Source organism: Oncorhynchus mykiss, chromosome 1 (genome assembly GCF_057628025.1).
Source record: "Oncorhynchus mykiss isolate SJ-2025 chromosome 1, ASM5762802v1, whole genome shotgun sequence".
Lineage (NCBI taxonomy): Eukaryota > Metazoa > Chordata > Actinopteri > Salmoniformes > Salmonidae > Oncorhynchus > Oncorhynchus mykiss.
The window spans coordinates 71,290,650-71,315,059 of NC_143022.1; the positions used below are offsets into that span (position 1 = coordinate 71,290,650).

At 40.1% G+C, this 24,410-nt stretch overlaps 2 protein-coding genes across 4 annotated transcripts; both read right to left on the reverse strand.

Moving 5' to 3' along the window:
* Positions 1–5,443: 5,443 nt before the first annotated feature.
* On the reverse strand, positions 5,444–9,481 carry sdhaf4 (succinate dehydrogenase complex assembly factor 4). Its single transcript, XM_021609351.3, has 3 exons — positions 9,300–9,481; positions 7,555–7,668; positions 5,444–5,869 (listed from the first exon to the last, which is right to left on the reverse strand). The coding sequence occupies exons 1-3, from the start codon at positions 9,376–9,378 to the stop codon at positions 5,760–5,762; spliced, it is 303 nt and encodes a 100-aa protein (XP_021465026.2). The 5' UTR covers positions 9,379–9,481; the 3' UTR covers positions 5,444–5,759.
* Positions 9,482–10,266: 785 nt separating this feature from the next.
* tlx1 (T cell leukemia homeobox 1) lies at positions 10,267–19,389 on the reverse strand. Of its 3 annotated transcripts, none has more exons than XM_090238449.1 (3): positions 15,616–19,389; positions 14,507–14,708; positions 10,267–13,346 (listed from the first exon to the last, which is right to left on the reverse strand). In XM_090238449.1, exons 1-2 carry the CDS (start codon positions 16,050–16,052, stop codon positions 14,552–14,554), a joined length of 594 nt encoding a protein of 197 aa, XP_090094575.1. In that variant the 5' UTR covers positions 16,053–19,389; the 3' UTR covers positions 10,267–13,346; positions 14,507–14,551. The 3 variants fall into 3 exon arrangements, with proteins under 3 accessions (XP_090094575.1, XP_021465049.1, XP_021465039.1); XM_021609374.3 differs by having other exon boundaries at positions 15,608–19,389; XM_021609364.3 differs by having other exon boundaries at positions 14,507–14,744; positions 15,608–19,389.
* Positions 19,390–24,410: the final 5,021 nt, after the last annotated feature.

The following is a 24,410-nucleotide window of genomic DNA, read 5'->3' on the forward strand; positions in this document are numbered from 1 at the left end:
TCTCTGATAAGCTACCCAGGAAAGGGCTGAACATAGCCCATATTAATACATGTAGCCTTAAAAAGAAGGTTCATTAAATCAACAACTTGCTAACATCAGATAACATTCATATATTAGCCATTTCTGAGACTCACTTAGATCATTCATTTGATTATACAGCAGTAGCAATACAAGGATATAACATCTATAGAAGAGACAGCAATGCTTATGGGTGAGGTGCTGCTGTATATTATCAGAGCCATATCCCTTTTAATGCTTAGAGAAGATCGTATGTCAAGTGTTATTGAAGTGTTGTGGTTGTAGGTTCACTTGGCACATCTAAAGCCTTTTCTTTTGGTGCTAACAGTCAGTATCTAAATAATGTGTGAAATGCTTGATAGTGTATGTGATGTAAACAGAGTGGTCTACTTTCTTGGAGACTTGAATATTGACTGGTTTTCATCATGTTGTCTGCAGAAGAGGAAACTTCTCACTGTAACCAGTGCCTGTAATTTGGTTCAGGTTATTAATCAACCTACCAGGGTGTTTACAAACACTACAGGGGCAGCAGGTACCCTAGTGGTTCGAGCGTTGGACTAGTAACCGAAAGTTTGCAAGATTGAATCCCCGAGCTGACAAGGTAAAAATCTGTTGTTCTGCTCCTGAAAAAGGCAGTTAACCCACTGTTCCTAGGCCATCATTGAAAATAAGAATTTGTTCTTAACTGACTTGCCAAGTTAAATAAAGGTATATAAAACAAAATGCTACAGGAACAAGATTATCCACATGTATGGATCACATTTTTACTAATACTGTAGAACTTTGATCTAAAGCTGTATCACAATATGTGGCTATATCCAGGAAAGTCAAAGATCCAAAAGCTGGGCCTAAAATAGTGTTTAAGAGATCATACAAAAGATGTTGCTGTGACTCTTATGTGGGTGATGTAAAAAATATTTGTGTATCTGATGTGATTAATAAGGAGCATCCAGACGCAGCACTTGATGAATTTATGACATTGCTTCTTCCAATAATTGATAAACATGCACCTGTTATGAAACTGACTGTTAGAACTGTTAAGGCTCTATGGATTGAGGAAAAACTGTATGGTTGAAAGAGATGGGGCAAAGGGAGTGGCTAATAAGTCTGGCTGCACATCTGACTGGCTTACTTACTGCAAATTGAGAAATTATGTGACTAAACTCAACAAAAAGAAACTGTATTATAAATCCAAGATCAATGATATAAAGAGTGATGGAAAAAAAACATTACTACTTTAAATTAAATTATGGGCAGAAGGACAAATTCAACTACATCTTTCATCAAATCAGATCAGGCTTATTCATCACAAAACCTTTTGATGTTGCCAATCATTTTCATGATAACTTCAGTGGCATAGTGGGCAAACTTAGGTGGGAAATGCCAACAACAAACAGTGAGCCATCGTATTCATGCATAAAAAAAACTAATAATGAAAGAAAAGCATTGCAAGTTAGAATTTTGTAAAGTTAGTGTGGGAGAGGTGAAAAATTATTGTTATCGGTCAATTATGACAAACCTCCTGGAATTGACCATTTAGATGGAAAGCTACTGAGGATGGTAGCTGACTCTATAGCCCCTCCTATTTGTCATATATTTAATCTGAGCCTAGAGGAAAGTCTTTGTCCTCAGGCCTGGAGGGAAGCCAAAGTAATTATGCTACCCAAAAGTGGTAAAGCTGCATTTACTGGTTCTAACAGCAAACTGTTGGAAAAAAATAGTGTTTGACCAAATACAATGCTATTTCTCTGTAAACAAATTAACAGACTTTCAGCATGTTTATAGAGAATGGCACTCAACATGTTCTGCGCTGACACACATGACTGATGATTGGTTGAAAGAAATTGATAAGAAGATTGTGGGAGCTGTTAGATTTCAGTGCAGCCTTCAGTGCAGAAAAAAACTTGTGCTATGGCTTTTCAACCTTTGCCATATCGTGGATTCAGAGCTATCTAATAGAACTCAACAGGGTTTCTTTAATAGAAGCTTCTCTAATGTCAAACGTGTGGTGTACTGCAGGGCAGCTCTCTTATCGTTTCTATTTTTTACCAATGACCTGACACTGGCATTAAACAAAGCATGTGTGTCCGTGTATGCTGATGATTCAACCATATACGCATCAGCAACCACAGCTAATGAAGTCACTGAAACCCTTAACAATTAGTTGCAGTCTATTTTGGAATGGGTGGACAGTATTAAACTGGTCCTGAACATCTCTAAAACTAAGAGCATTGTATTTGGTACAAATCATTGCCTAAGTTCTAGACCTCAGTTGAATCTGGTAATGAATGGTGTGGCTGTTGAACAAGTTGAGACTAAATTACTTGGTGTAACCTGTAAACTGTCATGGTCAAAACATATATACTACCATTCAAAAGTTTGGAGACACTTAGAAATGTCCTTGTTTTTAAAAGAAAAGCAATTTTTTTGTCCATTAAAATAACATCAAATTGATCAGAAATACAGTGTAGACATTGTTAATGTTGTAAATGACTAACAATAGCTGGAAACGGCAGATTTTTTATGGAATATCTACGTAGTCGTACAGAGGCCCATTATCAACAATCATCACTCCTGTGTTGCAATGGCACGTTGTGTTTATCATTTTAAAAAGCTAATTGATAATTAAAAAAACGTTTCGCAATTATGTTAGCACAGCTGTAAACTATTGTTCTGATTAAAGAAGCAATAAAACTTACTGCAGCGCAAGTTGCGCCACCAGAGACTCTGGGTTCGCGCCCAGGCTCTGTCGTAACCGGCCGCGACCGGGAGGTCCGTGGGGCGACGCACAATTGGCCTAGCGTTGCCCGGGTTAGGGAGGGTTTGGCCGGTAGGGAAATCCTTGTCTCATCGCGCACCAGCGACTCCTGTGGCGGGCTGGGCGCAGTGCGCGCTAACCAAGGTTGCCAGGTGCACAGTGTTTCCTCCGACACATTGGTGCGGCTGGCTTCCGGGTTGGATGGTGCTGTGTTATTAAGAAGCAGTGCGGCTTGGTTGGGTTGTGTATCGGAGGACGCATGACTTTCAACCTTCGTCTCTCCCGAGCCTGTACAGGAGTTGTAGCGATGAGACAAGATAGTAGCTACTAAAAAACAATTGGATACCACGAAATTGGGGAGAAAAAGGGGTAAAAATCACACACACACAAAAAAAAAAAGAAGCAATAAAACTGGCCTTCTTTAGACGAGTTGAGTATCTGGAGCATCAGCATTTGTGGGTTCGATTACAGGCTCAAAATGGCCAGAAACAAATAACTTTCTTCTGAAACTCGTCAGTCTATTCTTGTTCTGAGAAATGAAGGCTATTCCATGCGAGAAATTACCAAGAAATTGAAGATCTCGTACAACGCTGTGTACTACTCCCCTCACAGAACAGAGCAAACGGGCTCTAACCAGAATAGAAAGAGGAGTGGGAGGCTCCGGTGCACAACTGAGTAAGAGGACAAGTAAATTAGTGTCTAGTTTGAGAAACAGACATCTCACAAGTCCTCAACTGGCAGCTTCATTAAATAGTACCCGCAAAACACCGGTCTCAACGTCAACAGTGAAGAGGCGACTCAGGGATGCTGGCCTTCTAGGCAGAGTTGCAAAGAAAAAGCCATATCTCAGACTGGCAAATAAAAAGAAAAGATTAAGATGGGCAAAATAACAGACACTGGACAGAGGAACTCTGCCTAGAAGGCCAGCATCCCGGAGTCGCCTCTTCACTGTTGACGGTGAGACTGGTGTTTTGCGGGTACTATTTAATGAAGCTGCCAGTTGAGGACTTGTGAGGCGTCCGCCAACCATTCCACACATACTTACCCCACCAGACATGCCACAAGGGGTCTTTTCACAGTCCCCAAATCCAGAGAAAGTGAAAGAGAAATTCAAGAAAGTGGACAGTATTACATAGAGCCATTATTGCATGGAACTCCATTCCATCTCATATTGCTCAAATGAACTGTAAACTTGCTTTCAAAAAACAGATAAAGCAACACATCACGGCACAGCGCCTCTCTCCCGTCTGACCTAGATAGTTTGTGTATGTATTGATATGTAGGCTACGTGTGAAGTAGTTGTATCCTTGAGCTGTTCTGTATTATGTCATGTTTCATGTTTTGTGTGGACACCAGGAAGAGTAGCTGCTGCTTTTGCAACAGCTAATGGGGATCCTAATAAAATACCAAAAATACCAACAATTTAAATACATTCATTAGGTCCTAACTGGGAAAACAGATATGCATCTGTTGGTCACAGATACCTTAACAAAAGGTAGGGGCTTGGATCAGAAAACCAGTCAGTATCTGGTGTGACCACCATTTGCGACACATCTCCTTCACATAGAGTTGATCAGGCTGTTGATTGTGGCCTGTGGAATGTTGTCCCACTCCTCTTCAATGGCTGTGAAAAGTTGCTGGATATTGGGAACTGGAACACGCTGTGTACACATAGATCCAGAGCATTCCAAACGTGCTCAATGGGTGACATGTCTGGTGAGTATGCAGGCCAAGAACTGGGACATTTTCAGCTTCTAGGAATTATCCTTGCGACATGTGGCCGTGCATTACCCTACTGGAACGTGAGATGATGGTGGCAGATGAATGGCACGACAGTGGGCCTCAGGATCTCAGTCACGGCATCACTGTGCATTCAAATAGCCATTGATAAAATGTCCACCAATGGGGTGCTCTGTTCACAACGTTGACATCAGCAAATTGGTCGCCATACGACGCCATAATTGGTCATTGGTCTGCGGTTGTGAGGCTTGTTGGACACACTGCCAAATTCTCAAAAACGACGTTGGAGGCAGCTTATGACAGAGAAATTAACATTCAATTCTCTGGCAACAGCTCTGGTGAACATTCCTGAAGTCATCATGCTAATTGCACAGCATTGTGTTGTGTGACAAAACTGCACATTTTAGAGTGGCCTTTTATTGTCCCCAGCACAAGGTGCAGCTGTGTAATGATCATGCTGTTTAATGAGCTTCTTGATATGCCACACCTGTCAGGTGGATGGATTATCTTGGCAAAGGAAAAATGCTCACTAACAGGGATGTAAACAAATTAGTCCACAAAATGAGAGAAATAAGCTTTTTGTGCATATGGAACATTTCTGGGATCTTTTATTTCAGCTCATGAAACGAACTCTTTACATGTTGCGTTTATATTTTGGTTCAGTGGATGTTACAGGACGTCCCAGACAACAAGATGTAGAAGAGCCGGTTAGGTTTCTGCCTGTTGAGTGTTGGTGAGCAGGAGTGGTTCTGTATAGTACATTTAGAATAAAATCGATAAACAACCGAGAGCCAGGTATGATAAAGGTAGTGGAGTGACGAGACATGGGCTAATGTAGAAATACTGACGATCAGAGAGACATCAGGCATTGTAGATATCTCTTTAATATCATGAGCGTACACCAAAAACTGAAAACATGCCACGGTATTTTCCAGAAATGTTTTATTTTATTCACAAAATTCTAATTTCTGTACAGGAAGCAATAACCATGACAAGCATTCACAACGTCATCATCATACATTTCAACAAAGGAACACAATATAAAGAGAGACTGTTTTTCAAATTCATACACATGGAGTCTGTTGAACAGTCATCAAATTGTGTCGTTCAGGGGGAAATAATTAAGTCTGATTCTGTATGGTGGACCATTCCTGGTCTCTTGCACGACAGTCCATAGATATAGATACATAATTTATAGCTAAGGTATGTCCACATCGCATGTGTAATATACCAGGTATGGAAACTAGAAGTCGACACAGCGGCCCTTCCTCTCCCAGTCCCCGTAGCGCGTGGGCTCTGGGCCCCGGGGCCCCCCCTGCTCCTTTGTGGCTGGGTTCACATCATCAGAGAACTCTGGAAAATCAATGGGGAATAATTACAGTGTGAAAGGCAATGGCGCATCCTAGAAGGTACAGTTGAAGTCAGATGGTTGGAGTCATTAAAACTTGTTTTTCAACCACTCCGCAAATTCCTTGTTAACAAACTATAGTTTTGGCAAGTCGGTTAGGACATCTACTTTGTGCATGACAAGTAATTTTTCCAACAATTGTTTACAGACAGATTATTTCACTGTATCACAATTCCAGTGGGTCAGAAGTTTACATACACTAAGTTGACTGTACCTTCAAACAGCTTGGAAAATTCCAGAAAATTATGTCATGGCTTTAGAAGCTTCTGATAGGCTAATTGATGTCATTTGAGTCAGTTGGATGTGTACCTGTGGATGTATTTCAAGGCATACCTTCAAACTCAGTGCCTCTTTCCTTGACATCATGGGAAAATCAAAAGAAATCAGCCAAGACCTCAGAAAGAAAATTGTAGACCTTCACAAGTCTGGTTCATCCTTGGAAGCAATTTCCAAATGCCTGAAGGTACCACGTTCATCTGTACAAACAATAGTATGCAAGTATAAACACCATGGGACCACGCAGCCGTCATACCGCTCAGGAAGGAGGCGCGTTGTCTCCTAGAGATGAACGTACTTTGGTGCGAAAAGTACAAATCAATCCCAGAACCACAGCAAAGGACCTTGTGAAGATGCTGGAGGAAACAGGTACAAAAGTATCTATATCCACAGTAAAACGAGTCCTATATCGACATAACCTGAAAGGCTGCTCAGCAAGGAAGAAGCCACTGCTCAAAAACTGCCATAAAAAAGCCAGACTACAGTTTGCAACTGCACATGGGGACAAAGATCATACTTTTTGGAGAAATGTCCTCTGGTCTGATGAAACAAAAATAGAACTGTTTGGCCATAATGACCATCGTTATGTTTGGAGGAAAAAGGGAGAGGCTTGCAAGCCGAAGAACACCATCTCAACCATGACGCACGGAAGTGGCAGCATCATGTTGTGGGGGTGCTTTGCTGCAGGAGTGACTGGTGCACTTCACAAAATAGATGGCTTCCTGAGGAAGGAAAACTATGTGGATATATTGAAGCAACATCTCAACACATCAGTCAAGATGTTAAAGCTTGGTCGCAAATGGGTCTTCAAATGGCCAATGACCCCAAGCATACTTCCAAAGTTGTGGCAAAATGGCTTAAGGACAACAAAGTCAAGTTATTGGACTGGACATCACAAAGCCCTGACCTCAATCATATAGAACATTTATGTGCAGAACTGAAAAAGTGTGTGCCAGCAAGGAGGCCTACAAACCTGACTCAGTTACACCAGCTCTGTCAGGAGGAATGGGCCAAAATTCACCCAACTTATTGTGGGAAGCTTGTGGAAGGCTACCCGAAACGTTTGACCCAAGTTAAACAATTTAAAGGCAATGCTACCAAATACTAATTGAGTGTATGTAAACTTCTGACCCACTGGGAATGCGATGAAAGAAATAAAAGCTGAAATAAATTATTCTCTACTATTATTCTGACATTTCACATTCTTAAAATAAAATGGTGATCCTAACTGAACTAGACAGGGAATTTGTACTAGCGTTAAATGTCAGGAATTGTGAAAAACTGAGTTTAAATGTATTTGGCTAAGGTGTATGTAAACTTCCGACTTCAACATAGTGAAAATAGTTTGTCCTACTTTCAAGGGGATCCTTGGTCTTCTCATCATTCATGTCGAAGCGGCCCTGGGGGGTTTTGGCCTTGCGCAGTGGCTCCTTGTCCTTCACTGCTCCACTGGCTGTCCGCAAGTATCCTTTACACAAGAGAGCCACATCACATCTGATGCATTAGGTCATTCCACCTCAAAAAGCACAAGAAAAGGGATTGACACCCACCATGTCAGATTGTTCTGAAATCGTTTCTGTAGTTAGTAACAGATATGATTAGCATTCCTGAAACATTATTTTGTTGACATATAATTTGATCTGTGAGAAAATAAACTAATTGATGACACTCAAGTTGGCCATTTTAATTGATAGGATTCAGACGTTCAATAAATAAATGGTCCAAATAAGATGTTCGGTACTACATTTATTGAATATTATCTCAATCCTATAAAATGAAAATAGACAATTTGGGTGCACTCAATTAGCTTAATTTCTCCAAGATAAAATTAAATTTCAACAAAATAATGTTTCAGGAATGCCAATCGTATCGGTTTCTATTCACAGAAACAATCTCAGAACAATCTGAGTTGGTGGGTGTCATTGCTTGCTGAAATTACATTGAAAAACTAACAACTTCATACCTAACCTAGATGATTATGTGTTGACATTTTGACATATCAACACAAAATGATTGGTAGCTTGAGAAGGGTATCAATATCTTGGTAATTTGTAAACAAATTATGTATATGTGACAATGTAGAATCCATAGTTTTGGTCTCTGTTTCCCAGGGTACCCTTTTTTATTTATGTATTTATTTGCAAAAACAACACAACAATAACTCATTTAAACAAATGGACAATCCAGGGTACATCACAATACTACCAGACACAGTTTGATTTAACAAGGCATAATTGGGGGATTAATGTGCATGTGGGAAGCGGGAAACTGAACAGTGGTACATCCGACATGATCGTGTTCAAATCCTCTCTGAATGTCCCACTCCCAGGGTACCCTAATTAGTGGAGAACATGTGAAGTGTATAAAAGTACTTAGATCTGTTCAGGTGGAGTAGTGTAGAGACTGTGGCATCTTTGCTGAGCTGTACTTGTTTGAGAACCATTTGAGGATCATACGGAATGTTTACAGTGTGGTTGAATTTGTTCAGAAAGTATGTGTTGAGTTTCTCTATCCGTGTTTAGGTTTGGCAGTATTCAACATTTTTTTTATATTTTTTTTAAAGATGCACTCTCAAACTATTGTATAATTTCAGGCAGTAGTTTTGAAAGTGGTGCTAACGAGCCAAAACGAACCATACCGCAATTGAGAATCGATTCCCGTTTAGATGGAGTATTTGGCTGTCTGAGCCAATTCGCTTCTAAACAGAAAATGTAAGGTCCTAGGAATATAAGGGAGTAACGTTAGGCTCCTTTCGTCCATTATTGGGCTAGCTTATGCCCCACCTGAAAATGCAACGGAATGCATTTGCTCCATTGTTTACATTTTTAAGCTCATCCTTGAGCTTTACCTCAACTGTCACCACAGGTATCCCTGAGTTGATTTCTTTCATTCTCATGTGTACTTTCCTTATTTATCGTGTGTAGTATTTACTGCATTGTTGAGGAACAGCTTGCAAGTACATTTCACTGTACTGTTTACACCTGCACGTGACAAATAAAAGTTGATTTTAAGTTGTTTACCTTGCTAACGGTAACTATAGCCATCATGTGCACGCTAAGCCTTGAGAAGCAACACTCTTCTTCGAGTTAATACACGCACCTGTAAAAGCAGATTCCACGAATAACCCTTGGGTCACAAGACGTTTCGATGCAGAAGCGCAGACGCTTAGTAGAGACATGTTGATTGCCGTTAGATACACTCACTCTTTCAGAATGATGGTTAAACAGTAATTTACCAAATGTTCTGGTGTTTTGGCAAGCTTTAATGACGTATGAAAAGTCATCATCTTGCGACAAAATCTAACTTGTAGTAACTACGTATGGTCACCAGGGCGAGCTAAAGTACAGGGTTTGGGTCAATCAGATGCAGCCGAGTAGCCATCACAACACAAACTACCACCACCGGTAAGTCCCTGTGGAAGTGCTTTCATCATAATGTCTTCTAGATGCAGAACGTGAGATAATATCATCATGGAGGGATAGTTATCAATGTATGTGGGAAAGTTCACGGGTCTATCATTCTCCTCAAAAAGTGTATACATGTGTACATGTGTGATAAAGTGTATTTTGGTTGACATGACCATTTGTCACATGCACAGGTTGAAAGAACCGAACAATTTGTAATAAAAAAATTAAAAAAGATTTTTCATGGGTTAATCTCAGTCTCTCCCTTTCCTTTGATAATTTAGCACACAAAAAATATATAGTGTGAAAGAAGTATGGTATAACCTAATCAATCCACCGAGTTGATATTGGATCGGGCGGCAGGTAACCTAGTGGTTAGTGCATTGGACTAGTAACCGAAAGGTTGCTAGCTCGAATCCGCCGAGCTGACAAGGTAAGAATCTGTTGTTCTACCCCTGAACAAGGAAGTTAACCCACTGTTCCCAAGCCGTCATTGTAAATAACTTAACTGACTTGACTTGCCTAGTTAAATAAATAGGTTGAGATGAGAAAATACCTTGTTAAAAATTGGGATACAGCAGCTATGATTTTCATTTGTGGACATGGTTTTGTCTCATCTAATATGTTAAACAAGGGAACTAATGGATTAGAAGAGCCAAATATTTATCAAATACAAAAGCATGAATCATTTAATAAAAAAAATGTAACATACAAATTGCCATATTCTGTTCAAGAATATAATTAAACAATGATTGCAGAATAAAGTCTGCAATAGACAATTGATTTTTGCATGCAGTTCAAAATGAGAAAAAAAAAAACTCGGTCCATTCATACATTTCAAATTCAGAGACATAGACTACACAATGGCTTTGAATGGTACAGTGATTCGTATGTGTGTAAAGCCAAGAATAGATTATACTGTAGCTAATTTGAGTCATACAATCATTTTTATATAGCAATAGGATTCATTGCAAATTAATTGTAGCAATGAAGGACATGACAGAGATCGGTTAATTGATAATTATGTTTCAACTTCTTATTGATGATGTTAAGAATATACTGCTTTATTTCCCTGGTGGTGAATGAAAAATGCATGGGCTTCTGTGACTTACTGTGGCAGAATCATACATTACTGCTATAAACAGGATACTAAGCTGTAAGTCCTCGTTAATGCTAATTTGGAGATTGTGTAGTTATGAATGCATTGCAGCATTACAGATCATAAGGAAGCAAAGCGCAGTGAGATCAAACGTAGAACATGTTTGTGGAAATGAACACATTTCATACGGTACAAAAGAGGGTGCCGAATAAATAATAGCAGTAGCACAAGAACTGAACATTATTTGTGGCTGTGTCAAGATATACGAATGTTGTTAGATTGTGGATTTGCAACTGAATTGTGGCAGACAAAACAAACAGTAAACGCTCACTTGGTAGAAATACAATAACATATTACTTCAGTAATGAAATGCATGCAAGGAACTGTATTTGATGACATAAAACAAGCCTAAATAATTGTAATTTAATGAAGCCATAAATAAAGAATACGGATCAAACTAAAACTGAAAAGGCTGAGGACAACGAACAAAATGGAAGGTGTTATGCTTGCTTACATATTAAGCTCTCAATCTGCCGCTCACTGCACTTGTCCACTTCTTTTACATTTTCAGCCATTTTTACCACCTTTTTTCATTGAGGGCTTTGAAAAAAACTGAAAGCCATCATGCCTGCTCGGTTTAAGAATTTCAGGAGTTTGGGGAAAGCCACTTAAGTGACGCTGCAGTGCTGATATTTCCGAGTAGATGAGGCAATTCTACCCTACATTCCTTTTTGACCATGGGGAGAGGCCCTGGACTAACTCACAAACACACTGTCCTACAGCTGGATACGATCAACACACACATACACACACTTTACAGTTGCAATGAATGTTAACTAACACACAAAATACACAGCTGCATATTCCAAAATGTAGACATTCATCATGATCATGCAACCAGTATCAATCACTTGCTGGAAACACCCATTATAAAGGTCTGGTATTGACTAATAGAGGGCAGGTATATCAGGGATGGATCCTATAGTCAAAGAGGGCTTTGGCCATCAGTTGTCCCATACACAGCAATGTAGTTCACTCCATGTACTCCATGAAGCATGATCATTGGTTTAAAACAAAATATGACAAATACACAAAGTACAACTGTATTAATTCTTTTAAAATATATTTCATATGGCCTTATAATTCTAGCCTTTCATTATACGTATAAATGGATCAACATAACTGAAATTATTATAGGATTATAGAGTACAAGAAAGTTGAACAAATAACACCTTATGTTACAGTCATAATTCAGCTGTTTACCTGGTATTTATTAAGAAATTACATTATGCAGTAACAATGGATAGGCTACTTAACGAAAAAACAATACATTTACACTTCAACAAATTCAAAGCCATGTTCATATTGCTAACATTGTGCTTGTTTGAAAGACAAAGACAACAAATAATATTGTATAATGATCAGGCAACTGTATAACCCAATTTCTGCAAATACCAGGTAAATAGTGGAGTGCAATAAAGTATAATCCAAATTAGTAAGTGCTTGTGTAATGTGGTAAGAGGTCAAAGATCATGAATAATTTATAACAGAAACTTGATGAGGTGGTACATTTGAACCTTTTGCCACTGATTCTTCCCTTGCAAAGAGGTAAAGGGGTTGCATAACTGCTAAAAGCGATTCATAACCATCGCTGTCAATATAAACGGTTGATATAAACATCACTGTTATGAGACACAGGCAGGCTAGTGAATCTATACCAGCAAATTCATATTTTTGAAACCAATAAATTTTTCTTGAATTAGGCCTAATCCTCAAATGATCAGGTATGAATGAATATGTCAAAGTTTTCCTCTAGGAGAAAAGTGCTAAAAGAAGTGCTCACTTATTTGAATCTAGCTATAGTCTTAGTTAGAAGTCTTAGAACTGGACTATATTTGATTGAAAAATTACAATTAATACAACTGCTAAAAATGTTATCACCTGAAAGCAGGAAGATAAGGTGAACTATTGCACAGTCCTCTAAAAGCATGTTGCTAATGGACTCGTGCATGGCTCCAGGAAGATTTTTCCGGGTGGGGGTGCTGAGAAAGAAAACATATCCCCGCATTAACGAGTATTTTTCTCCACTCATACAGGAGTCATTAAGGTCCAGTGCACTAATTTGGTGATTTATATATATTGTTGATTTTATATATATATATATATATATATATATATATATATATATATAAATACATATGTATGTGTATGTATGTATATGTGTATTTAATTATGATTTATCAACACCCCTACTTCCGGTGGCTATGAGCTCCTTGTTCACTCCATGCTTTCAACCTAAACCTTTTTTGAGGCAGTCAGATAAATCCAGGTCCTCTTGAGTCATATTTTTCAAGTTGATGATCTTAAAAAGTTGTTCGCTATGACTCCACTCACTTTCAAAAAGAAGAGAAACGAAATGCGGTCAGAGTTTGTTATTCGCAGGCGGACACGCTGCTGATTTTGGCGGTGTTCTCAGTCCATGGCTGGAGGTTCTGAAGCGCGAACAGGGAGCTGTTATGCAGGCAGAGCGGGTCCGGGTTTGCCGGTTGGTTTATCGTTTTCTGAAAAGCCTCCTGTTGGAGTTGCATGAGGATCCGGTTGGCCTGCTGTCGCTCTGCTTCTCTCTCCTCAGCTGTCTGCCGCCTGGAACACCGGAGACACAAGAGAGACACCGAGGAATCAGTGGGAAATTCTATCCAAAATAGGCTGCGTCATTATAGATCTTAACAAGCCTATGCACATTACATTTTGATACAAAGTGAATGTCTTCTGGATTAATTTAAACACGTTTATCAAGTATGATTATAGACTATAACAAATTGCTAGACAACATTTGCCTAATGTAGGCTAAATTGCTTGGCTAAGCATTATTAACCGATAGGCTAAAAGCTGATGTCCAAATGCAAATTTCCCACAAATAGTATGACATTTTCACAGCCAGTTTATGTGAAAATAAATAACGTTTTGTCAATTCATTTAGTCTTCCTCTGATGTGGCATAAATGTTTCTTCAAAATGTTCTGTTATGTTCTCTCATTGACTTCATACTTACTCTTAGGCCTATATACATAATATTTGTATTCCTTGATTGTATATATTTTCTTTTTCAAAAATCCAATCTTCAGAGATGTATTTAACTTCTTCAGTAGATAGGCCAAGGAAAATATCCTCAATGCGTAAAATTTGTGGCCAAACAGGCCTTCTACATTTATGCACGATATGTTTAATCTGAAAATAGCTTTAAAGACATTTTTTTTTTAAATGGCTGAAATGACATTATTTCTTAAGATTAAAGAAGCGTTTCACTTTAAAAGAGTAGACATGTGAGGGAAATCATTATCCTGTAGGTTAGGATAGGATATAGGATGTAGTTAAGTTGCCACTGAATTTTACTTTCATTTTAAACCACTCATTATATGAATCACCATAGTTTCCTTGACTGTTGCAAGACAATATTAATTCAATGAATTGCAAAGGTTTGCAATCGAAAACATCAATAAAAAATACAATTGACCACCTGGAGTAGACTGTAAAAGGTTCATTTGAAGCAGGGAGATTGGATTTTTGTATATAGTTTTAACAAATGCACACAATTATTTATCCCATATTCAAGACCGAGTACGTTCAATCTATCCGTCTCCCAATCTCTTTTTGGTGGGTTTATAAAGCCTTCTTGGAGTGTAAATAAATAGCTCATGTTATACATAAAAGCATCAACTTAGCTAAAACACACACACAAACAAATCATGGAGAGGACACTTTATACCTTAAATATAATCTACAAATTATCATCAGTAATCTCACCTCCATTTTGTTCTTCTGTTCTGGAACCATGTTTTGACTTGTGCGTCAGTCATCTTGAGGGCCTTGGCCAAAGCCGCTCGCTCTGCGGAAGCCAGGTACTTCTGTCGGTGAAAGCGTTTCTCCAGCTCGCAGATCTGCAGGCGTGTAAAAGACGTCCGGGGCTTTTTCTTCTTGGGGGGCGTCCGGTTCTGGTACGGGTGACCTACACGACGTGTTACAGTGAGGGGTGAGAGCGCCACTGGATTGGGAGACGGATAGATAAGGGCGAAAGCATGCAGCAAAATCAGCAAAATAGCAACAACAGAGCAGCGAAGCAAGTCCATGCAACGTCAGACAGAGAGAGGGAGATTGCAGGTTTAAAATAAAGAACTGCAATTCAAATGCTAGGCTAAACCAAACATCCCGTTGTTAATAATGCACTCTGATACAGCCCTGGATGAAATAGCATATTGATTAGGCACCCACTGTTCTGTCCAAAAACAAGATGATGCAGGTGGGAGGAAAACACTTGATGTTACGTTTATACCACACAGATTCTGGCAGATGCATTATCCAGCTATTAGGCTGCAGAAACATTTAGTGTATAAAACGACAACATACAATTAAAAAGCCCCAAATACTATAGCCTAGTTATCGTTAAGTGAACTTTTAAAATGTCAGATTAAATGTTCCTTTTAAATCACCGAGAGATGAAAAACAAGGATGGGGATGTGTTGGGCTAACATGCAGATGTGTTGGGCTATATTTTGATTATCTTTAAATCAACGTTGATTGTAGGTGCTTCTTGTGAGATATATATATATAGACTAGTAAAATAAGTCAAATGCATAGGTGTTTATCAACTAAAATGGTATAATGAAATTACACAGCGTGTTAAGAAGGAGCCGTAGTAGACAGCAGTAGACTGATTTATTATCGATTATTTTCTAAGCTGAGTGCATCAGAAGACAACAACTAAGCCTAAGTGCATTCAATGACCCTTTCCATCAGAAACAAATTGCACGATCGTGATTTTCTCATGACAAACATGGCAACACACGCGCAAACACACGCGCACACACACACACACAACATTGTATGTGCATTATAGAGATGGTCTACCGGTGAACCTGTCTTTGGTGTATCTTCTGTTACTCTCCATCCAGGGGAATGTAAATCCCGTCAGGTTGTTAATCGAGCCTGGCATCGTGGACATGCCGTAGGGGATGGACGAGTGTCCACTGTTCAGAGGCCGGTGCGCGGGCACACGGATGACTCCAGCTGCGTTAACGTTATTCCCACTGACGTTCATCCCCATGTTCATGTTATAGGTGCCGCTCAGATTGGCGACCCCACATGCGTTGCCGTTATATCCAGAGTTGTCGCCGGTGAAGTTACTGGTCATGGTGTTGTAGGCGGTGCTGACGACGCAGCCGAGGCCATAGTCCGGCTCGGGCATCCGATCGCCGAGCATGCAGCTTTGGTCCACATTGTTAAGGATTTGGTCGATCCCGAAGCTGATGGGCTCCGCGTGAATGTGCTGGAGATGCGCTCCAATATGATCCATGGCCCCCGCGAGCCCCCCGCGAGGTACAGAGGTGCTCCACGCAGCGCGCCTTATCTTGGTCCTTTAAAACGTCTTCAGCTCTCGCTCCAGTCGTTATCTAATACGTGTGTGTGTGGGTGTGTGTGCGTGTGTGTGCGTGTTTGTGAGAGTGTAAGTGTGTGAGAGTGAGGCTATACTAAAAGCGATTGTCTGTTTTTTTCGTCTTCCCTTTTGGCTCGGGCAGCCTTGCCGACTGGAGTGGAGCATCAATCAAAATGCCAAATAGGCAGCACGAGATTAAGCCCCATTTTTAGGCCTCGAGACTCAATTGGCTGGAGACACCACCGCGAGGCCACAAGCTCATTCAGTGAAAGCTGAGCGGAGGGTCGCATGATCCTCTGGACTTGTGGCAAACATCATAAACACCAGGCGGAGTCTTGTGAAAGTAGGCAATGTTTATATTCTGTATTTTATTAATTTCACCTCATGGCACATTTTTAGAACATCAATAACAAAAACTGTTTTACGTAACACACACTAACCTAATGTCAATAGGTGCGTGGTCAGATCCGAGCAAGCAGTGAAAGTGTTTAAAATGGCCTAATAAATGCGGAGGAAAGTGTCTTCTTCCATCCCTCGTAGGCCTCTGTGTTCAACTTATTTCAGGTAGGCCTAATCAAATGTCTCCATTTGACAGTGTTTCTTGGAAACACAATTGAACTGGAGAAAAATCTACGTGCTCGAGCAAATTATCTTAATCAAAGTGGATTCACAATGCCTTCAGAAAGTCAAAGTGGATTCACAATGCCTTCAGAAAGTCAAAGTGGAAGAAACATTTGTAAAACATGTATGTATCTTGTTTAGATAGCCTAAGTATTCAACCATCTGAGTCAATGCATGTTAAAATCACCTTTAGCAGGGATTAAACTGTGAGTCTTTCTGGATAAATCTCTAAGAGCTTTGCACACCTGGATTGTACAATATTTGCACATGATTGTTTTTAAAATTCTTCAAGCTCTGTCAAGTTGGTTGTTAATCATTGCTAGGCAGCCATTTTCAAGTCGTGCCATAGATTTTCCAAACGATTTAAGTCAAAACTGTAACTAGGCCACTCAGGAACATTCAATGTTGTCTTCGTAAGCAACTCCAGTGTATATTTGGCCTTGTGTTTTGCGTTATTGTCCTGCTGAAAGGTGAATTTGTCTCCCAGTGTCTGTTGGAAAGCAGACTGAACCAGGTTTTCTTCTGCCTGTGCAGAGAAAATGTTATTTTTTATCCTAAAAAACTCCCCAGTCCTTGCCAATGTAACAGTATTTGTTTCCGTCCCTCTCCTCGCCCCTACCTGGGCTCGAACCAGCTACCCTCGAAGCATCGTTACCCATCACAAAAGCCACGGCACTTGCAGAGCAAGGGGAACAACTACTTCAAGGTCTCAGAGCGAGTGACGTCACTGATTGAAACGCTATTAGCGCCACCACCGCTAACTAGCTAGCCATTTCACAGCGGTGACAAGCATACCCATGACGTGATGGAGCCACCACCATGCTTAAAAATATGAAGAGTGGTACTCAGTGGTGAGTTGCCCTAAACATAAGGTTTTGTATTCAGGACATAAAGTTAATTTCTTTGGCACATTTTTTGCAGTTTTACTTTAGTGCCTTGTTGCAAACAGGGTGCATGTTTTGGAATATTTTTTATTCTGTACAGGTTTCCTTGATTTCACTCTGTCATTTAGGTTAGTATTGTGCACTAACTACAATGTTTTTGATCCATCCTTAGTTTTCCTCTATCACAGCCATTAAATGCTGTAACTGTTTTAAAGTCACAATTGGCCTCATGGTGAAATCCCTGAGCCGTTTCCTTCCCCTCTAGAAACTGAGTTAGGAAGGATGCCTGTGTCTTTGTAGTGACTGGGTGTATTTATGCACCATCCAAAGTCTAATTAATAACTTCACCATGCTCAAAGGGATATTCAATCTCTTTTTTTTACCCGTCTATAGGTGCCCTCTTTGCGAGGCATTGGAAAACCTCCCTGGTCTTTGTGGTTGAATCTGTGTTTGAAATGTACTGCTCGACTGAGGGACCTTACAGATAATTGTATTGGGTACAGAGATGATGTGGTCATTAAAAAATGCAACGTATTATTAGATTTGTTAAGCAAATGTGTACTCTTGAACTTATTTATGCTTGCCATAACAAAGGGGTTGGAATAGTTCTTGACTCAATACATTTCAGCTTTTCATTTTAAATTAATTTGAACCTGCAACCTTTCGGTTACTAGTCCAACGCTCTAACCACTAGGCTACCCTGTCGCCCCAAATGATGGGGTAATGTGTGTAGGCCAGTGACACAAAATCTCAATTGAATATATTTGAAATTCAGGCTTTAACACAACAACATGTGGAAACAGTCAAAGGGTGTGAATACTTCCTGAAGACAGTGTAAACGAAACACCCCAAACTTCGATTTTATGCCCAATAAAACTCCATTGGTTATAGTTGATTTAAAACATCAGCAAAATGTTAACTTTGTCAACACGAATAAAGTAAATCGATTAATACTAAGCCTTTGGATAACTGCATATCATAATGAATGATTAATCGACCTGCAATGTGCTCATCTTTTAATATATAACGCATATTACTGATAGGCCTATATGTCCATGCGTAATTCCAATTGAATTATGGACTCATCTCTCGATTGTACATTTCTTAGTAGCCTAGCCTATTAATTAATTAAAATCAAATAGTTCCAAGCAGATCCATGCCCTATACAGCCGGTCCTGTGAGGGGGAGTTTATTAGGCTTTCAAAAAGTGAGCTCAAATAGACCAATTAATGATAAGCATATCAGCTGCACAACTCCTATAATGAGCTCCTTCATCGTAATAGGCTTGATATTTAATGTCCCACGATATAATTTATTTAGGGCTATGTTCGTATAGTGGCATCACTACAAAACGTTTTTTTTTTTTTAAGTTAGCCATTGACTGGCTGTGCATGTGTCAAGACTTTATTTTCAGAAATATGAATGTTATGGACACACGCCTGGCATGTAGGCATATGCCTCTCAAATATTTCGTGAAATGAAGTTAAGCGAAAGAGTATAAACCATTGGACTACAAACTCGTTATTTTTAATGCAACCTATTTATCCATTGTCTTATTCAGTCCAGCCTAATGGACGTCATTAATGATCAATGGCTTGGTATTATGTAGGCTATACTATAATATTCAAGTTTAAATGAATAAATATTGGCTACCTGTATCATATCTAAATAAAAGCTAAATAAATTATCAAAGCCCGTTTTTTTATGCGTTTTTAATTTATATACCCAATTCATTTAATAATTTCAACAGACAAAAATGCTAACTTCAAAACAATTACATGAAAATGAAACCATATGGGTCATTGTTTTTCTCTCCTCTCGAAATCTTCAGGGATGTGATTATTTAACAGAGTGCATTAAAGTATTAATATTTGATATGGGTTTCCAGATTCTCACTGGCCAATTGACCGAAATTAAAGTTTAATAGCTCGCGGGGCTCCCACTTGTGTGGTATAGGCTACTAACCAACTCGTTAAAATCTGGATTAATAACGATCTTTGCAGACTACTAATGCAGTCACGGAGGACTGCAAGCTTTTTTTGTTATATTTATAAATATATATATATATATATATAATTTCCGGTAACACAGACAAGAGAGAACATGGACAAAATACACACTACAAAATCCCCAGCCATCCCCATTCTCCACCCACACACGATATATGTTTTTTCACGAACAGTAAGGTCATTGAGAAATGTAGTTGGTCAAAAGGATTCTATGTCGACAAAGACATAGAATCCAGATTCCAGAATAAGGACACCTCTGGGCATTCCCAAACCATATGCAAAAAAAGAGCCTTGGGCACCATAGAAGCAGAGCAAACAATTTGGACTGGGAATTCTTTTCAATTGAAATATGGACAATTGGACACTGTGTTAACAACCCTCCAGGCAAGCTTCAATGCCATACAACTCTCCTTCCGTGGCCTCCAACTGCTCTTAAATACAAGTAAAACTAAATGCATGCTCTTCAACCGATCACTACCTGCACCTACCCGCCTGTCCAACATCACTACTCTGGACGGCTCTGACTTAGAATACGTGGACAACTACAAATACTTAGGTGTCTGGTTAGACTGTAAACTCTCCTTCCAGACCCATATCAAACATCTCCAATCCAAAGTTAAATCTAGAATTGGCTTCCTATTTCGCAACAAAGCATCCTTCACTCATGCTGCCAAACATACCCTTGTAAAACTGACCATCCTACCAATCCTCGACTTTGGCGATGTAATTTACAAAATAGCCTCCAATACCCTACTCAACAAACTGGATGCAGTCTATCACAGTGCAATCCGTTTTGTCACCAAAGCCCCATACACTACCCACCATTGCGACCTGTACGCTCTCGTTGGCTGGCCCTCGCTTCATACTCGTCGCCAAACCCACTGGCTCCATGTCATCTACAAGACCCTGCTAGGTAAAGTCCCCCCTTATCTCAGCTCGCTGGTCACCATAGCATCTCCCACCTGTAGCACACGCTCCAGCAGGTATATCTCTCTAGTCACCCCCAAAACCAATTCTTTCTTTGGCCGCCTCTCTTTCCAGTTCTCTGCTGCCAATGACTGGAACGAACTACAAAAATCTCTGAAACTGGAAACTCTTATCTCCCTCACTAGCTTTAAGCACCAACTGTCAGAGCAGCTCACAGATTACTGCACCTGTACATAGCCCACATATAATTTAGCCCTATCAACTACCTCTTTCCCAACTGTATTTAATTTATTTATTTATTTTGCTCCTTTGCACCCCATTATTTTTATTTCTACTTTGCACATTCTTCCATTGCAAAACTACCATTCCAGTGTTTTACTTGCTATATTGTATTTACCTTGCCACCAAGGCCTTTTTTTGCCTTTACCTCCCTTCTCACCTCATTTGCTCACATTGTATATAGACTTGTTTATACTTTATTATTGACTGTATGTTTGTTTTACTCCATGTGTAACTCTGTGTTGTTGTATCTGTCGAACTGCTTTGCTTTATCTTGGCCAGGTCGCAATTGTAAATGAGAACTTGTTCTCAACTTGCCTACCTGGTTAAATAAAGGTAAAATAAATAAAATAAATAAATATATATATATATATATATATATATATATATATATATATATATATATATATATATATATATATATATGCTATATGTATTCTATATATAACCATATCATTAAAGAGATGAGGATAGAGGTTAGTTTGCAGCTGTCAACATATCATTTGGAGGCCTGCAATCCTTTATTTTCTTCTTCTGAGAAACGGAGATGGAGCACGAGCCTATCTATAGTCTACATGCACGCAAGTTTCTCTTTGGAAAAGGTATCTGTGATTAGACTTATTTCAATTCATCTAAATGGTGGAGTAAGTGATTGGCTGTTCTCGTGCAGTGTGGGTCATGGGTCGTATGTATGTGTGCCTGTGTGTGTGTGTGTGTGTGTGTCCGTCCTAGATACTCAAATCCAACCCGCCGTGGTAACATGGAGTAAAACTGTCAGCAGCTTCTTATCAAACTCGGATTATTGAGCCACCACCTCCAATAGCAGCTAGGGTTTTGGTGTGGTTTGAAAAAAGTTATTTTCAGAGAGATTTAGCCTATTGATTTCATACCCTTTTAAGTCTGCCTGTAGACCTATGTATAGGCATAGCTCATCCCTGTGTTGTATGCTACATTAGCCCATCGTAATAAATTAGGCCATATGGGGTATTGAGGCCTATTTTCTATATTTTGTCGTTCTAAATGGTGCTGCTTTATTGTGTGAGGACAGTCTCATGGTGGTTTGTGGTCCGTTTGTTGTGTTTCTTTTCCCCTGTGGTTGTATCAGAGTGTATCATCTTTCTGGGTCTACCTGCTCAGTCCTTGACCCCTGACCCCGACCTATCTGGCGCCAATTCCATCATCTCGTCTCCTCGGCGCACGCACTTAACAAGAAGGACCGCCCGAGCCAAGCGCGCGTGGCCATGAACGATGACAGTTTGGATAGGTCCTCTCTTCCTGCGTTCCATTAAAATGAAACCATCACTCTCTCCCCAATCTTTTCTGTCCAGCACCGCCAACTGTGGAGTAAATGAGGACATACATTGATTGTATCAATATGAATAACAGAGCACAGCAGCCCCACTCTCAAAGGAGCCAGATAAAACTTTGGGCATGTTGTACTGACACACAGAACAGCCGTCAAATACAACCAACTCCTCGAGCCAAACTTATGTCAGCGCCGACATGCTTGTGCACCCGGATATCCACTGGAGCCCAAATATGACTTCTCTATTGAACTCCAAACAGAAGGACAATTATTTTATACACAGATCACGTAACCAAGCTCAGAAAATGCCATACATATTTATTATACTTTCACTGCATTTAATTGGTTTGTAGAGTAAAACATTGTGTGTAGGCCTAATGGGATTCATAATTGATTTAGCGCCTTCACTTGGATGAATTAGACCTAACAGATTCCTTGGTCTAGGTCTACATTTGTAAACTGATATGAGTTGAGTGTCCATGTGATCGAAGCAGGTCAAATGAGCACTATTTCATACAGTGAATGACTTAGGCTGACGTAGGCTACTCTGCTCCACCCATGAGGGAGCTGAAGCCATCTCTGGTCTGAAATAACAGTTATCACTGAGACGTGAGCGATCATCCTGTTTGTTTAGTAACACAGGGAAATGGCTGCCACCACAGGGATCTAACACGGCACAAACACGGCTAGCCCCACAACCCCTCAACTTCCTACCGAGTACACACACACACACACACAGTCTCTGAACAAAAACATACGAAACAGATGGGATTCACACACAGGGAAAAATGTGAGGGAAAACATGTTTGAGTTCACTCCGCCGCGGGCAGACTGATCCATCAGAGCTAGACGCACTTTAGTGACACATCTCGTAATGTGAGGCAGTAAACACAGAACATGTTGCCTTGAATACTGTCTAATGGTCCAGTTGACAAGGAACTCTTTCAGGGTGTAATCATTCTCATAGCGCACATAATGAAATGTAGCTGAACTTTGAGTTTATAAACACAAGGAGAAAAGTGCCCGAGCCAAGAGCACATAGCCCGTGGCTACAAGATGTGTTGTTATGTATGTAGAATTGCTACAGTCCAGGCCATAGGTGTAGCCACATGAAAGTGTTGACAGACACAATGACCTCATACAGTCTGTCAACACACACACACACACACACGCACACACGCACACACGCACACACGCACACACACACAGACCATAATCTCATAGCGATGGAACAAACAGATTCCGGACCAGAGTTTCAGGGCTGGACAACAGAGTTACGTGTTCCGTGTCTTGCAGGACACAAGGTTGACTGTTTCCTCAGCCTTGTGTGAGTGAGAGGTCCCTATCAGCATGCTTATCCTCTGAACATCAGCGACTTCCAGAAAATACCATTTCAATTGATGGATGGGACCCAGTCAGAGAGACAGAGAGAGAGAGAGAGAGAGAGAGAGAGAGAGAGAGAGAAGAAAGAGAGAGAGAGAGAGAGAGAGAGAGAGAGAGAGAGAGAGAAATAAAGAGGGAGAGCAAGACAAACAGCCAGACGGATGGAAAGTAACCATGGACACAGGAGTGACTTGCCTTCATCTAGTTGCACCTTATTTTAATGACAGCCATTCATGCTAACTTAAGGTTGGATCCACGGACCCCCTGCCTTTCCCATGTAAGGCCTCCTGTCACAGGTTCAGTGTGTTTAACCCCTCGGAGGGGATTAATGGTCAGGGTGAGAGGAGTGACTCAGGAATAGAAGGCAAAGATTGGGGAAAAGGACACGGAATGTTTGGCCTGAATGCTTGGAACGGAAGCAGGGACTTCACGATTTGATGGGGACACTATCAAATATGAAAAAGGGCTTATTCTGAACCTCGACGTTGTATGGCGGATGTTAGCTATCCACTGCACCGTGTGAATTTATACTGAGGGGAAGACAAAGGCATGGATCCATCAATCAATCCCATGACCCATCTGTCAAATAATCTGCAGTCAAGAGGAGTCATTCAAACATTCAAAAATTAAACCTGAACTTTATCGATACATGTTTTGAATTCATATTCTCCTCGTTCAAAGTGTATGGCTGCCCCAATGCCTCAGTTTGTTGACACGTGGTACAGGCAACACAAAGGCTGTGGGCCTCAGTTGAAACCTATTTCATTTTGTATAAAATGTGTATAACCTCTGCCTTTGATTTCTAAAGCATTGTGCAGGAGCTACTTGAGGCACCCATGGTTCTAAACCGGCTTCACCGGTGGGTAGT

Coding starts and splice junctions, on each gene's coding strand:
- sdhaf4 (XM_021609351.3), bottom strand. CDS start 9,378: ATGTCTCTACTAAGCGTCTGCGCTTCTGCATCGAAACGTCTTGTGACC. Junction 7,669..9,299: donor CGTGGAATCTGCTTTTACAG/GTGCGTGTATTA, acceptor TCTTGTGTAAAG/GATACTTGCGGACAGCCAGT. Junction 5,870..7,554: donor GACCAAGGATCCCCTTGAAA/GTAGGACAAACT, acceptor TTGATTTTCCAG/AGTTCTCTGATGATGTGAAC.
- tlx1 (XM_021609364.3), bottom strand. CDS start 16,052: ATGGATCATATTGGAGCGCATCTCCAGCACATTCACGCGGAGCCCATC. Junction 14,745..15,607: donor CACCAAAGACAGGTTCACCG/GTAGACCATCTC, acceptor CTCCCAATCCAG/TGGCGCTCTCACCCCTCACT. Junction 13,347..14,506: donor AACAGAAGAACAAAATGGAG/GTGAGATTACTG, acceptor CCGGTGTTCCAG/GCGGCAGACAGCTGAGGAGA.